Genomic DNA, 16,520 nt, shown 5'->3' with positions numbered 1-16,520 from the left:
AGGTTATAGCAAACTCTCACACTATTTCATCCTTTCTCCTTGCCTTTCAAAATTCTCTTAATGATTGAATTTTCATGCTTAGTTAGATGCATTTCCATATAAAATTCATTTGCACAGGATGCTATTTATGCTTTATTTCTATTTGGACTTTCCTCCCCTCTTTTCCATAGGGTTTATTTCTAAGGCAAATTTTTTACAGTCATGAATCTTTGTCCATCAAGTTTCATTAGCACTTATTTATTTATTTTACTTTATTAGTTTGTCAACATGTACAAGATAGCAGGTATAAATATGATGATGGACATGAAGGAAGGAAATGAATACAAATAAATGAGGACAATAGGACAGGGTTGGTAGGCACGCTGGTGCGCTTATGCACGCTCCCTTTACAGACCTCTTAGGAATGGGGTGAGGTCCACGGTAGACAGTTTAAGGTTAAAGCTGCGAGGGTTTGAGGATGAAACAATGGAGTCGGGTAGAGCATTCCAGGTGTTGACCATTTTGTTGCTGAAGCAGTTTACCTTGAGTTTGTATCGATTGTTTGCCTGTGTATTATTGAGGTTGAAGCTGAAGAAGTCATTGACAGGTAAGACATTGTAGCAGACAATTTTGTGTACTATGCTTAGATCAGACTGCAGGCGGCGCAGTTCCAGATTGTCCAAGCCCAAAATTTCAAGTCTGTTGGCATAAGGGATTCTATTGTGAGTAGAGGAGTGGAGTACTCTTCTTGTGAAATATCTCTGGACCCGCTCAATCGTATTAATGTCCGATATACAGTGTGGATTCCAGGCAGACAAGCTGTATTCGAGAATTGGTCTGACAAAGATTTTGTATGCCCTAGTTAGCAATACAGTGTTACCGGAGAAGAAGTTTTGCAAAATTAGGTTAATAATTCTTAATGCCTTTTTGGCAATGCTGTTACATTGAGCTCTGGGGCTTAGATCATTTGAGATGAGTACTCCTAGGTCCTTGATAGAGTGAGGGTCATCTATGAGGTTGTTTCCACCCAACTTGTATTTGGTGTTCTGATTTTTATTGCCAATGTGTAGGACAGAGCATTTATTAGTTGAGATTTGGAGTTGCCAAATGCACAACCATTCTGATACATGGTCAAGGTTGCTTTGAAGGGCAGTAGCATTTTTAGCGGTGTTAAATAATTTTACATCATCAGCGAAGAGGATGCAGCTGCTTTTAATATGATCGCATAGGTCATTGATGTAAAGCAGAAAGAGTGTTGGTCCTAGAACACTGCCTTGGGGGGATATCGCTGTTAACTGGTGCCGGATTTGAAAGGGCCCTCCCTATTTTGACTACTTGTTGCCTGTTTGACAGGAATGCAGCTATCCATTTGTTGAATACTTAGCTAAATCCCACTGTTCATTTTATATATAGAAACATTAAGAGATGGATGATATTTTGAATATCATCTGCTACAATCGCCCACTCAATACAGGGATCTAATGATATAGCATGCATATAAAGAACAATCCACCTAGCGGAAATGGCAAAAATTTCAGCGTACTTGAAGGATCATTCAAATGAAAGATATTTAAGAGACTGGAGAAGATGGATAGATTATATTCAAAATAAATACCGGAATAAGAAATTGCAGATAGGTTATGAATGATTATATAGATATTTGGTGTGTCTTTAAGTAATAAAGCTAGGCGGGTAATTAGGGAATTGAAGGAACAAGAGATGTGGAATGTCATAATTATTTAGACTAGGATTGATTATGATTGTTGAAGGTTATACCCTGTAATTTGTTCTGGGAAGAGGAGGGGGGAGGGGGGAGGTTGAGGTAGGGAAGGGGGGGGGAAATATGTAAACTTTTTGTAAAACTTTTCAATAAAATAAAAAAAAAAGAACAATCCAGCTTCTGCTTCATCACTTCCAGAGAAGAATAGGCCAACATCATGCAAGGTGGTTTGATCCACTATTGAGCAACTCTTACAATGAAAGAATTTTCCTGATATCCAATCTAAATTTGCTTCCTTGTAATTTAAATCTACTCTTTCTTTTCCTGCATCCTGAAACAACCCAACAGTTGCATATTGTCTGGATTTGGGATATTTTTTATTGTTTGTATGCTATCCAGATTTTGAGTGATTTATAATAAGGACACCCATATGACCTTTATACATATAAATAAGCAATTCTGCCCCTTATTCTAAATGACAGCTTTTAGATACTTGAATAGTTTTTCTTCATAGCTTTTTCTTCTCCAGAAAAATACCTCAAATCAGTATTGCCTGAACACTATGGGGTGGGAGAAGGTTTGTTCAAGGGCGATGAGGGTGAGCAAGCAGCACTGCAACCCCATCCTTTTTCTAGAGTGCTGTGGCATCATATGCATGATCCAAAGGGGTGACGTTTATGGTGCAATGCTGTCATGATGCTATTATCATTCAGTGAAAGCAGCAGCAACCTGTGGATGCTGCTGACTGCAACTATTCCTTATCTGTTTTTCCTTTCAGGCCTCTTATTATCTTGGATGCTTTCCCCCGAACATGCTCTGTGTGTCAATGTGTTTTCTAAAATGTGATGCTCAGACCTGGATGCATTATTTTAAAGGTAGTCTGACAATGACTCACATTAACAAGGAATGATTACTTCTGTGAATATTGATGGTTGATCCATCCTAGATTGCTTCTGCTTTTTTTGCTGTGTCACACTACTGAATTATTATAAGTTTATGATTTTTTTCAAAAGACCCATATGCTTTTTTCCAATATTGCTGACCATTATGGTCCTCTCTATTCTGTGTCTACTGTACACCTTTGATTTTGCCTATCCAAAAGACAGAATCTGTTTGAAATTGAGCTGGCTGTTTTCTGCCCATTGCTCTCCTGACTCTTAATGCAGCCATCTAAGGCAATAAAGCTGTCAAAAAGCCATACCTGCTTTTTGTGTCATCTGCAAATATAATTATTGCATTTTTGAAACCTGCAACCAAGTTATTTATAAAGATATTGAACAGCACAGGGCCTGGAGTGGAACTCTTTAGTATATCACTTGACACTTTGCTCCAACATGATGCGAAGGCATTGATGACTACTTTTTGGATATTGTTATTCACCCAGCTCTATATAAACTTGATGCTACCATAGATGGGTAAGATAGCCCAGTCCACATTATCTATTTTCTTCACTAGTCTCTCAGAAGAGACTTCATCTAATGCTTTGGCATGATTTATTCTTGATAACCCTATGCTAGCATCTGCCAAGCAATGAATTCTTTGTTTACAACCAGCTGCTCAATAATCTGTTTAATTTTCCTGGTGAAAATGTCATGCTGACCTATGTATAGTTGCCTTGGATCTCTCTCTCTCTCTCTCTCTCTCTCTCTCTCTCTTTCTCTCTCTCTCTCTCTCTCTCTCTCTCTCTCTCTCTCTCTCTCTTTCTCCAGTAAATCTCTTGTCCTGCATGATTTCTCGAAGTTCATGAAAGGAGCTCTGAGATTAACCCTGGCTAGGTGGCTCAGTGGCTAAGACATTGAAGCTTGTCGATCAGAAAGGTCGGCGGTTTGAATCCCTAGTATAGGTCTCCTGTGTGAGCAAGGGGTTGAACTAGATGACCTCCAAGATCCCTTCCAACTCTGTTACTGTTAAATGATATCCACAAGTTTCTTCCAGATTCCTGGATGCAACTGAGTTGGTCTTGGAAAGCTAAACCGATTCATTATAGCCAGGTGCTCCTTAACCAGGAGTGAAATCCAGCAGGTTCTGACAGGTTCTGGAGTACCGGTAGTGGAAACTTTGAGCAGTTCAGAGAACCGGTAGCAGAAATTTTGAGTAGTTCAGAGAACCGGCAAATACCACCTCTGGCTGGCCCCAGAGTGGGATGGGAATGGAGATTTTGCAATATCCTTTCCCCAGGACTGTGAAGGGAATGGGAATTTTGCAGTAGCCTTCCCCTGCCACACCCACCAAGCCACGCCCACCAAGCCACACCGCACCCACCAAGCCACGCCCACAGAACCGGTAGTAAAAAAAATGGATTTCACTACTGTCCTTAACTATGCTTTTACATACAGATAATCTGATTACCAGGCATTGGTCCATTGTTCTGCTTATGTTTTTTTTTTTATGCAGTTTTCTTTTTGAAGAATAGGTCTTGAGGAATTCTATGTTCTCCCTTTCATATCTTGCCTAATGGTCAGGCACTCCCTTTCTGTTCTTCTCTTATTGCTTACATAGTGAGAAAAACACTTCTCATTGCTCTTATTTTCCTTGTGAACCTAAGTTGTTATTATTATTATTATTCTCAATCTTTCTGGCTTTCTTTCTAGAAATAATAGTGACATGCTGGTATATCTCCTTGTTGAATTCAACAAGACTTATTTTCTTGTGTATCTGTGAGCTGTGTTTCCTTTGAATCAACCTGTAACTGCTCTGGATGAAAATTGTATGTGCATGGAAGTCTCATGCTTTTTCACTCCTGCTGTTCTTTTAGATCTTCTTTCAAATCTTGCCATGCTTTGTAAGTTTACTCCCTGTCTGACTCTCAGTTCAGTTAAATGAAGCTTGGCTTGGCTGTTAAGCTTTTGTGAGTTCACTTTAATGCTAATATATTTCTTCTTTCTCTCTAATGGTGTCTGTGTCCCTAATTTATTTTTAGAATAACTGTTCCTATCTTTATAGTTTGGAGAAATACGTATCTGTTTTAACATTTTTAAAGCGTGAGATTCTATGCTTGGAAGTCTATCATTAAGAAAGCTTTTGAGGCTCTGTTTAATTCAGAGGCTAGCCATTCAAAGTTAGTCATTAGTTTATATTCTGCAAAATATATATATATATACTAATTAACTAGCTTTGTTAAGATAATAAAATTAGTCTTTTTTTCCCTTTTTTTAAAAATTTGATTTATATGCCGCCCTTCTCTGGAGACTCAGGGCGGCTTACAGTGCGTTAAGCAATAGCCTTCATACTTTTGTATATTTTATACAAAGTCAGCTTATTGCCCCCACAAACTGGGTCCTCAATTTACCTACCTTAGAAAGGATGGAAGGCTGAGTCAACCTTGAGCCTGGCAAGATTCAAACTTACTTTAATTGCAGACAGCTGGTGTTAAATTACAGTGCCTTGTCTGCAGAGCTATCCAGGCTCCTTGCAAGTTTTAAATTATTTATGAAAACCGTTTGCAATCCAGCAGGACTATGTTGTTTTTGCTACCATCCACAAATCTTCATTTGTAATTAAAAAATAGATAAGTGAAAAAGACAAGGCTTTTGCTATCTGGATTTTTAAAGCATTTCTAGATACGTATAACACCTGAAATCTAAAGCTTTTAAAGATTGTTGAGATGTCCAATCAAATTTTGTTTCATTGTAAATTAAATCCATTGGTTTAATTAAATCCATGGAAGAAGATTACCTAGATGATAGGCCTTCAGATACTTGAAAATAGCTCACATTTTTCTCTGCAGTCTTCTCTAAGTTAAACAAACCCAATACCTTTAACTTTTAGAGTTTTCTTCATAAATTGTTGTTCCCCTTCAGGCTCATTATCAGGTTAATTGCTCTAGATTGACAATGTCCTTCCTAAAATATCATACTGAGAACTGAAGGCAATATTGAAATGCAGAATAGTGAGGAAAGATAATGTATTTCCATAATGAAATTTGCTTAGTGATTGCTTATTATCTTTTATGAATGACGGCTATTAAGTTATGTTTAATGGTAGGTTTTTGATGGCCAAGGGCTAGATTTATCCAGTCTTGGATATGAAGGCTGTAGTGAGTGGTGCAACTATGCAATGCATGTTAAGGGTTTTCTTTTCTTTTCTTTTCTTTTGGCATTTTCTTGTAATGCTATATCATTTTATTAGTACTTTGTTCATTTTTTGCAACTGTTATTTTCCACATGAGCTGCCTAATGAGCTTTTATTTGATATCTTGTTCATCAAGCAATCCAAGTTATTCTGCTGAAGCCCATCTAATGAATGGGGCTTATCCTAGTGCTTTGAAGTACAGACCCCAGTGTATTTTGGTTCATCACAATAACTGAAGGGTAATCTTGATTGTTATGGAAAATAAAATTCCAGCTTCTGCTAGGTTTCCTCACTTTGGAGGGAACTGGAGGGAACTGCAGTGACTTGAAACAGAGCCAGTAGCAACAGGACAAGGATCACCAATAAGGGCGGAAGTTGGTGGAAAACACTTAAGCTCAGTAACGGTAAAAGATCTATAGCTTAAGGCATGCTTTTCAATTATGAATAGTGCAAACCTGCAGACCCCCACCGCCCCAGCGTCCAAGAAAAAAAAATCAGATTCTGCCTTAATGTACTCAGAAATATATTGATTCTAATCTAAAAAAAATTCACTTGCAGAAATGCTTGAATCACTGTTCTTTCCTCTTAATGAATCTTGCTAAAGACTCTGTAGGAATCATGCTGGAGAAAACTCATTTTCAGTTTAGGCAGCTATGAAAAGCTTGATAACAGTTCTGCTTGGATGTGTATTCAAGTAAGATATGAATAAATGACTAGTGAAGAAATCCAGCATAGAACCTGTTGGCAGAGACTCTGTACACAGCATGAGCCTCATGTTTTTAAATGACTAAAGTGCTTATATGACCATTATTATAAGTTATGACTTGGTTGCATATAAGGGACAGCAATGAATTGTACATACTGTGTCAAGCCATTTTGTAGGTCTTTAATTTGTGGCTCAGCTTAGCCAGTAATGGCTTATTGAACATGACTTCCTCCTAAATATGAAATCCCTTTTCATGATAGACAAAGCCCTAACCTATGTGTAGGAGATAACCAGGCTGAGCCTGAGGAAGGAGTCAAACGTGAGTCCCTTCATACCCACAAGAGATCTAAGTCCAGGCCAGGTAGAATTCCTTCTACCCTTATCTACCGCCAATTTCTCTTGGCCATTAGTAGTTCAGATTCTTGTAGAGAGCTTAAGCTTGCAATAAATCTTTATACCAGTGGTGGAATTCAAATTTTTTTTACTACCGGTTCTGTGGACGTGACTTGGTGCACATGGCAGGGGCAGGATACTGCAAAATCTCCATTCCTTCCCCACTCCTGGGGGAAGGATATTACAAAATCTCCATTCCCACCCCACTCTGGGGCCAGCCAGAGGTCGTATATACCGGTTCTCCGAACTACTCAAAATTTCTGCTACTGGTTCTCCAGAACCTGTCAGAATTTGCTATATACCCATTTGAAATGGGTATAAAGCAGAACCTGCTTTATACCCATTTGAAATGCCTGGATCTCCTGATTTCTCTGGAGCTTGATGCCATGTTCACAAACATCTGGGAAAGCAAAGGAAAGTCACAGGGATTTGGGATCTAATCTGTTGATGGCCACAGAGCAATCTGGTGCCTGTGCCAATCCACTGCAATCCAGAGTAGAATTTCTAAAGCTGCTTTAAAAAAAAAGATGGAATCATTTGAGAAGTTTAGGCTGCAATTTAGATTTGTCCTAGGGATAAGCAAGCCTTTTTGAGAAGAATGTTGTATGGCTTGTACATTAACATTAGTAGAAACCTATCTGGCAGTAATCTAAATCTTTCTGATACCTAACCTAATATTCCTGATGAGTGGCAAAGTAGGGAATCTATGGAACAATCTGATCTCACCTTTCATAACACAGGTGAATTATATTTCCAGATTAGGAAAGTATTAAAGGGGGTGCTAACTTGGGCTGCACATGCTGCATCTTGAGAACTACAGAGCATAGGAAATCCAAGCTTGGATCACACTCTATGCAATAGGTACAAATATTTTTTTACTACAAGGGATGGATATATTATTCCTTTTTTAAACCTAGAAGTTTAATTTAGTCTCTTTCCATAATATTTTTTAAAAAATCTATGGAAATAGACACATTTTTTGTTTTTATTTATCTCAGTATTTATAGGCAAGATTCCTACCGTAGAAAGAGCGCAGGTTTTTTTTAAAGCTGTGTCTTAGAAATAGATGTGCTTCCATAATATATAAATCTTATGTATTCCAGAGATTGCACCATATTATAGTATGGACTTGTATAATATGTATTGAACATGGATCAGGAGCAGTGGTGGGTTTCAAAAATTTTAATACCGGTTCTGTGGGCGTGGCTTGGTGGGCATGGCATGTCTTGATTGGTGTGGCTTGGCAGGGGAAGGATACTGTAAAATCTCCATTCCCTCCCAATCAGCTGGGACTTGGGAAGCAGAGAATAGATGGTGGAGGTGCCAGTCAGAATTTTTACTACCGGTTCTCCAAACTAGTCAAAATTTCCATTACCGGTTCTCTAGAACTGGTCAGAACCTGCTGAAACCCACCTCTGATCAGGAGTGAAATCTACTTACCTTCCCTACCGGTTCGGAAGTGCATGCGCCGCGAACCTCTGCGCATGCGCAGAGGGTAAAAAACAGGTTACAACGATGTAACGATGACTGGGCAGGTGGGCGGAGCATCGTGCTACTGTCGCTACCAGTTCTTCGAACCTCCCATTGCCATCAATACTGATTTGGCCAAACCAGTCCAAACCAGTAGCATTTCACCCCTGTCCTGGATGGTGCAACAGATGCCAAAACAGTAAACCACACTTTACATTCAAGTAGATTTAAAAAAAAAAAAAAACCCTCTTAAACAGTATGTATTTTGCATTTTTTGGGCATAGGAATATACAGTTTTGAAACCAGCAGCCTCATTAACCACAAAGAAGCTGCATTCTGTGGTGAATCCTTTGGCAGTCAAAAATTTAATCACAGTGAATTGCCTAAAGTGCACCACAGGCTTTCATTTGATGAACAATAATGACACAACCTTTTCTCAAAGCAAATTGCCATCAACTGAAGTGAAAGAAGAGATGCCAAAGAATACATCAGAGCTTTTATCATGTCAATATTGTCATCTGTTGGAGACTTATAATGTGGTAGGCACTGCTTTTGATTCAACCCTTGCAGTAAAAAACAAAAAGGCTTCAAGATAGTGGATCATGGAAGAAATTAGTCAGTATATCTTGCTTTAAGAGTATATTTTGATCTTTGCTTTGGTTGTTACTCCTGGTCTGCAGGAAATAATTTTTGGCTAGAGCATTCCATCTAATAGTGAAATCGATCAGAATTCATCATGCATGTACGTACCTTAAACTTTTATTAAAGTTTAATATTTATTAAAGTTTCACTGCATCTTGGAATCTATAATGTTTAAGTGGTGTATGTATGTGTTTATAAAAGGAAATCCACATATTAATGATGAAGTTATGTAGTGTTCATGTGGAAGATTGTCGAGTGGTATAACCAACTTTTCTCTGGTATTTTGTCATATATCACCTAATATTGCATTATTTGCTTGATCTTGTACTCCATATTACTTCTATATAGTTTCTAATACCTTATCTTGTACTGACATTGATGCATGTGCAAACGTCTTCCTAAACCAATGTTATTTATCTCAAACTTATATATAAGTTATATAACCACATTGCAGTGTTCACTGCAATGAACCACTTGTCACGAACACTTCTGACCATGATCAAATTGGGTTCCGACCAAAAAATTCATATTCCCCCCACTCTCTCATGGCCGATTTCCTGTATACAGTACTCCTTTTTGAGCAACCATCTTGGTTAGTAACTATTTGCAAATACAACCATAACAAAAATAATTTTACAGCCAACATGTGCATTTATGACCACATTTTGCAAGTCTAACAATAATGCACACCAAGAGAAAGTAATGTTGGTATAGCTGTACCAAAGAATTTTATCTGAAAGAGACAGCAGTAACCATTGTTCTTCATAGCATATCTCTCTCTCTCTCTCTCTCTCTCTCTCTCTCTCTCTCTCTCTCTCTCTCTCTCTCTCTCTCTCCCTCCCTCCCTCCCTCTCTCCCTCCCCCTCTCTTTTCACTTAATGACCTTATTGTTGGAATGGAACGTGGTCACTAAATCAGAACGGGTGTATAACTCTTCAAAAGAGCATATGACTTGATAGCTGTTAAGAAAAGATGGCTTTGCCAGAAAGTTCTGAGCAATACCTCCAGGTGCCACTTTAGATCACCCTTCCTCACCTATGAAAAAAACTATTTAGCCAAGAGAAGGTTGTGTGAGATTAGTAACTTCAATGTAGACCATATCAAGAATCTGCCATTTTGCAGTTGTCACAAGGAAGAGGTCCATTTGGAGTCTCTCTTGAAGTTTCTATCTGCATAAAGGATATTTAGATATACATTATCTTGTTATTATTTTAATAAACTTTTGAGCTTAGCATGTTTATTGTCAGGAACCCTAAAAGAACCTCCTGGTACCCAATAGGCCATTTAGGGGGTGGTAGTACAATTTACAAAGAAATGATATGAACAAGGTTTTAAAAAACAATAAATTACAAAACAGATACTTCTGAACTGAAAGAAAAAAACAGCTCACTGAAACAAAATGCAGAGATTGTTTGATAAAAGTATTTCAGATTTCGATACTTTGCACTGACAAAGCATTTTCAGAATTAGAGAAGAATCAATGTTTGTTCTAAGAGCTGGTGAAGGTTACATCTTCTACAGCATCTTTGTCACTGATTATTTCTATCTAATACACAGTGTAAAATCTTTGCCATAGTAATTATGGATGGGGTTTTTGCTACCTCTTTGCATTCTCCAACTTTTTTTTTTTAACTTGTCATTGAGGACACGAGGAGAAAGCAAAGGAATGAGGTAAATAAAATTCTGCAGTTACCTGAAGTGACACATGCTTGCAAGGTAAATGTTTCTGTTTCAAAGTTGTTCTGACCCATCTTGAAATTCTAGATTAATTTGAATTGGAAAGAGTTATTTAGTCCATTGAATCCAACCCTTATTAAATTCAGACATCCATATTAAACATAGTGGGGTCCTTGGTGTTCCCTGAATTTGGTTGTTTTCTTGCAGATGTTTCATTACCAAACTAGATTACATCATCAGTCAATTAAACTTTTTCACTGATGGGAGCCCACCACTTCTCTGGTATTTGGTTTCATTATTTAAACCTCTTAGGTTAAAAAAAAACAACAACTATCAGTCAGGATTTGTTTTTCTGTAATTTAAAACCATTGTTCTCTGTTATGCACTCAAATAAAAAGGAGGCCTTCATCTCCTTCAACACAATTTCCTTTTAGATATTGGAATATTGTTATCATATCACCCTGAATAATCATTTTTCAAAATGGCCAGGTCCTTCAATCTCTGTTCAGAAGGACTTTGTGCCTGGTTCCCTGATCATTTTCCCCCTTCTGCCATTATATGAACATATTCCAAATTTGGAGTGTGACTAAAGCAGAGAGGAATGGTTGCTTCTTGTGAAATTATGGAAATTATGCTATGTTGATGCACCCTATAATTCCATTTGCATACTTTGCAACCATATCGTATCTGATTCATATTCAGTTTGTAATCAGCTATTCAGTTTGGAATCAACTACTATTCCAAGATACTTTTCATGATACTATTTTATCAAACCAAGTGTTTTGTTTGTTTGCAATTTTATGCCATCTACTCAATTAATGCTACAAAATCCTAGACACTGTAAGAGAAAAGCCATTATTTGTCATGTGGCAAAAAAATTAGGAATCCAGTAGCAGATTTTCCAACTAACAAATGTTATTGAAAACCATACAGTAGCCCCCTGTATCTGTATATTCTTAAAAAGGAATATAAGACAGCCTGCTTCTAGAAAGTGACTCACTGAGAGATCCAACATAGAACACTAACAGGAGTTGGCTGGGGCAATTTAAGGAGAATTTCTAAATAATTTTTCTCTTTAGTTAAAGGTTTATCGTTGGTTAATACAACCACTGAAGAAAAGAACAACAAGAAGGGGAGGAAAAACATTTTCTAGAGAAAACTCTACTCCACAAAGAAATGAGATTAATGGACAAGTGTCTGCAACTGTGACCTACAATGTTTATGGTATATTTGTCTGCCTGCTGAAAAACAACCTGGGATATAAAGCTCATAATAGTTCTAAAAGGAAAAGATAAAGGGATGAGCACACTAAGTGGCCACACTTTAGCTGTTCAGAAAGGATGTGAATTTATCAGTTCCAAGAAAACTGTTCAACAGAAATAAACAGGCCCCATTTAAAAAAAAATAACTAACTTTTCTTAAATGATGGCCAGTTTAGTGAAAAAAGTAGCAGGCAAGAGTTCTAGTCCTACCTTAAACTTGAAGCCAAGTGGATGACTTTGGGCCAGTCCCTCTCTTTAAGCCCTAAGAAGTGGACAATGGCAAATCATTTCCAAAATCTTGCCAAGAATACTGCAAGGACTTGTCCAGACAGTTGCCAGAAGTCAACACTAACTCAAAAGGTATCCCAACAAAACACTTTCCTTAATAGATTTTAGAAATGTGGTAGACATAATAAATGGTAACCTCAAAAAATTATTCCCAAATATCTTAAGACATACTATCAAGCTACTTAAGTGTAGCACAATAATTTATGGATGACTACCTCAAAACTGTACTCAACAAGTGTTCATGAATGCAATCTAGCAAACTGGGGAGAGTTATCTAGCAGAGTATTGTAAGATTTATCAATGTCATTAATGATTTGGATAAAAAAAATTGGGAATGCAGATTTCAGCAAGACATATAGGCAAGATACAGAGTGAAGATAGAAATTCAGATGATGATAGTTCTTCATAGAGAAATGAGCCAAAAGTAATAGAATGAAATTTAACAAGAGACAAATGCAAAGTCTTTACCTAGGAAACAAAAATAAAATATGTATAAAATGGATCTATATAGCTTGATTCCAGAACTTGGGAGGAGGAGGAGGAGGAGGAGGAAGAGGAGAAAAAGGGTAGGGGGGGAGAGAAGAACTTGCAACTTCAGTGTACCAGCAGAAGCTGCAATAGCACTTGGGCCATCACTGACAATGATGACTCTGAGAATATCCCAAAATTGCATTCATCAAATCCAAGATGATAAAAGTCTGGAGGCTAAATCATACGATGAATGGCTAAGGGAACTAGGTATTCCCTTAGGGCCTTCTCTGTGGGGGCACCTACCCTCTGGAATCAATTGCCTCCAGAGATAAGGAGAATCCAAGACCTCAGTGCCTTCCGCCGTGCCCTTAAAACCTTCCTTTTCCAGCAAGCCGGGCTGGCCTAATTTTTTAAGTGTTTTTAAGTGTTTTGTTTATTGTTTTTAATTAATGGGGCCAAATTTATATATGTATATTTTAACTGTATTTTAATATTTGTACTTGATGTTTTTACTTGGCTGTTCACCGCCCTGAGTCCTCAGGGAGAAGGGCGTTATACAAATTCAAAATAAAAAAAAAAGGTATGTTTAACCTAACAAAGAGAAAGCTTAGGGGGGACACAATACAAGTTTTCCAATACTTAAAGGGCTGTCAAAGGGAAGAGTGTGTCAATTTATTCTCTATAGCACTTGAGGGCACGATAAGAAGCAATGGGTGGAAAATCATCAAAGGGAGATCCAACCTTGAAATGAGAAGGAATTTCCTGACAGGGAGACTGATTAATCAATGGAACCGATTGCCTCCCAGAGTTGTAGGCACACCATTGCTGGAAGTTTTAAAGAAAAGATTGGATAACCATTTGTTTGGGGTGATATAAGGACTCCTGCTTTAGGAAGGGGATTGACCTAGAAGACCTTCAAGGTCCCCTCCAGCCCTATGGTTCTCTGATTCTTCCTAAGGAAATGCTACCTCCTTTAAAACACCTAAGCTCTCCAGGTCCTGAACCCAAGAATCACCCACCCTCAGTCCCACCACCTTGTCATGATTCCATTTCTGTTTATGCATGCAGCACTGCAATACGATTTCAGAGCATTCACACACTCTCCTGATCCGGTAACTGTAGTGAAATAAATCTGAGTGTCATTGATGAAGCTTTTCTTCAAATCCCTCGATTATCGCCTCCACCAGTTTCCTATAGATGTTGAATAGAATAGACAAGTTCTAGGAGCAATAGATAATTCTCACCATAACTGTCCAGTCAGTGCACAGGCATGAGAAAACCAAAAGGCAAGATCACTGAAATCTTCCAAGAAGCTCTGCAGTAGCACAACCACTACACTTTCAAGCACTATGTCCAGAGTGAGTATTTATATCTGAACAATAATTAACAATATCCTGGATCTAAGGAGAATTTCTTCAGAAATGAAGACATGATCCATTGCCTCTTTCAATGCTACTAGCATGAATACTTTCCTCAAAGTTATATTTATTATGCCTTGAATCTTAGCTCTTTCACTTTCATATTGAGTGATAGTCCAGTTATTTCGGTAGGAACGTTATCAACAATTCTAAACTTCCACAAAATCCCCTGAAATAGAAGTTGATTGAATACATTTGGATAATTCCTATATATCGCTCTAAAGATTACATAGCTTTTTTGTTATTCTTTTGGAAATAAATATAGCCTTTTTTCAGGCTATATTTGGAAATGTTCTCAATAGCATTAGTCAGACAGTATCCAAACTCCCCTTTTAAGAAACAGAATTGGATGCTCACTTTTTGACAGTTCATTAACTTAAAATGTGAAACTACAAAAAAAAAATACTCATCAGGGACTTGTTTCAAAGTCATCGATTGAAATGCCAAACATTGGTTGGTTAAAAAAAAAGCAACCCAACAAATTGCAGGACAATTAGAGCTTTTTAAAAAAGTAGTATCAAGTTTGACAAGTACAGGAAGCAACAGAAAGGACGATTTTATAAACACTTGCTGCTCATGTATTATAAAACATCTGCATTATCATCTCTTATCAGATTTTTTTATATCGTCATGAAAGATATAAATGTGACTTCAAAACTAATCTGGGAAACAGAATTTCAAAGTAAGTGAGTATATTTGAATATCATTCTCATCTTCTGGTGTTTGAAGTTCACACGTTTAGGAGGAGGGCAAGTTAGAACAAGATGATCTAATCCTATCTAATGCTTTCAGTTTCAGAACATTATTCAGGTAATCTCTACATACTAGCCATGATATAAAACACTGGACACCTGCTTCCCATATTGAAATGCTTGATTAAAACAATTTTGATGATGGATGAGGAAATGCAACCTCTGATAAGGGAAGTTGGACTGACTTAATTTCATACAGTAGTCGGAGAAGAGCAAGTGTTTCCACTTACCTGACTGAGTTACTCAGATGGTAAAGGTATATAAGTGACATTAATTTATTTGATCTTTTACTGGAGCTCTAGGGAAGGCAAAACAGATGGTTTCTAGTAGATTGGAAAGTAAAGTCAGAACTTCTGTAAAATAGAGCACCAAATAGAATGAATAGAGATGAAATACTATTTCCACACATTGTTTTCCTATAAAAAGTAAATGGTCAGGATTCAGGCTCTCTCTCTTAAATTTTCTTCTTTTCTAGTATGTGCACTAATATCTGACTAACATTTCTTTTTCATTTGAAAATAATTGTATATATTTGCATAAATTACTCTTGCTGATCTCCTTATAGCACAACAGAAAAATATGAGGATACTTGTGCTAATTTCTGATTAAACCATAATGTGATCTTTGTAGGTATTTAGAATTATATATACTTATAGTGGATTCAGTGAAAGTGTTGGATTTTGGTAGGTCTTACCTAAATAAGTTTATAGCTGGATAAAAGCTCTAGAATTTTCTATTCATATCTGCTCTATTAAGTGGCCCCTTCCAAGTCATAATTCATGATTATATTTTAGCTAATTTTATTGTCAAACATGTCCTTCACACATAGGCTTAAAAATATCCAAGATATGTGTGCATGTTGTTGTCATGTAAATAAGTATATAGTACACCAGAAGAAGATAAACTCTTGCTTTTTTCCTGGTGATCACAAAGGTGATTTCTAAATCACTCTCATATTATGAGAGACAATATGAAATATTGAAATGCAACTTTGATTCTCTCCACTACAAAAAACCACAAGAACATATTTTGTTTATTTGGAAATATGTTAATCTTTTAGGTGTTTTGATAACCTAACCATTTTAAGCTATCCATGACTAGCTATTAAAATATTGGGATTCCGTTACTTTGCTTTGCTTTAATATTTTGGTACTAAGATGAGAAAAAAGGTGATTCACAATGAAGCTGAATTGAAGTCTTCCAGGAAAGCCTTGTTTGCCATTTATCCAGTCTGATCCATAAAAAGTTTGTGCTACAAGTATATAATGCTTTTCAAAGTATTCACACTGACGTCTGATCAGGGCTAAAAAGCCTGATTCATTGTGAAAAGAAACAAATCTTCAGCAGAAGCTACAAAAGAATGGAGGGAGGAAGATTGTTTATTTTCCCATCTTTATGCTCTGGGGTATAATTATGGAGGCAGAGAATACTTGCAGGGCTGTATAATTCTGCTATTCCTTGGTAATTGGCATTCAATACATGCATCCACAGGTAGCAGAATATCATAGAAAGAGTAACTACTGATGGCTCAATTCTCTACAAATGTGTTCTTTTAGAATCGTCTGAACTAGTGACCATTACTACATCTGATGACATTAAATTCTTGCCTGAGTTGTTATGACTGTCACATCTGAGCAGCAAAAAGCTTGTTGACTGCTAAATCTATCTATT

The 16,520-nt window shown here is 37.2% G+C and overlaps 1 protein-coding gene across 1 annotated transcript in view; it reads right to left on the bottom strand.

Annotated features, from left to right (window-relative positions):
• Positions 1–386: 386 nt before the first annotated feature.
• The window catches only part of LOC148115444 (uncharacterized), a 50,704-nt gene continuing 34,570 nt past the window's right edge, over positions 387–16,520 (bottom strand). The window contains exons 2-3 of the mRNA XM_087885164.1: positions 2,901–2,946; positions 387–1,185 (exon numbers count right to left, since the gene is read on the bottom strand). Coding sequence (XP_087741290.1) covers positions 387–1,185; positions 2,901–2,946 — 845 coding nt within the window. The remainder of the gene's footprint in view (positions 1,186–2,900; positions 2,947–16,520) is intronic.

This window comes from Pantherophis guttatus, chromosome 2 (assembly GCF_059756535.1).
Source record: "Pantherophis guttatus breed Tessera chromosome 2, ASM5975653v1, whole genome shotgun sequence".
Lineage (NCBI taxonomy): Eukaryota > Metazoa > Chordata > Lepidosauria > Squamata > Colubridae > Pantherophis > Pantherophis guttatus.
Note: the sequence above shows the minus strand (reverse complement) of the source record. Positions and strands in the feature narration are given on the sequence as shown.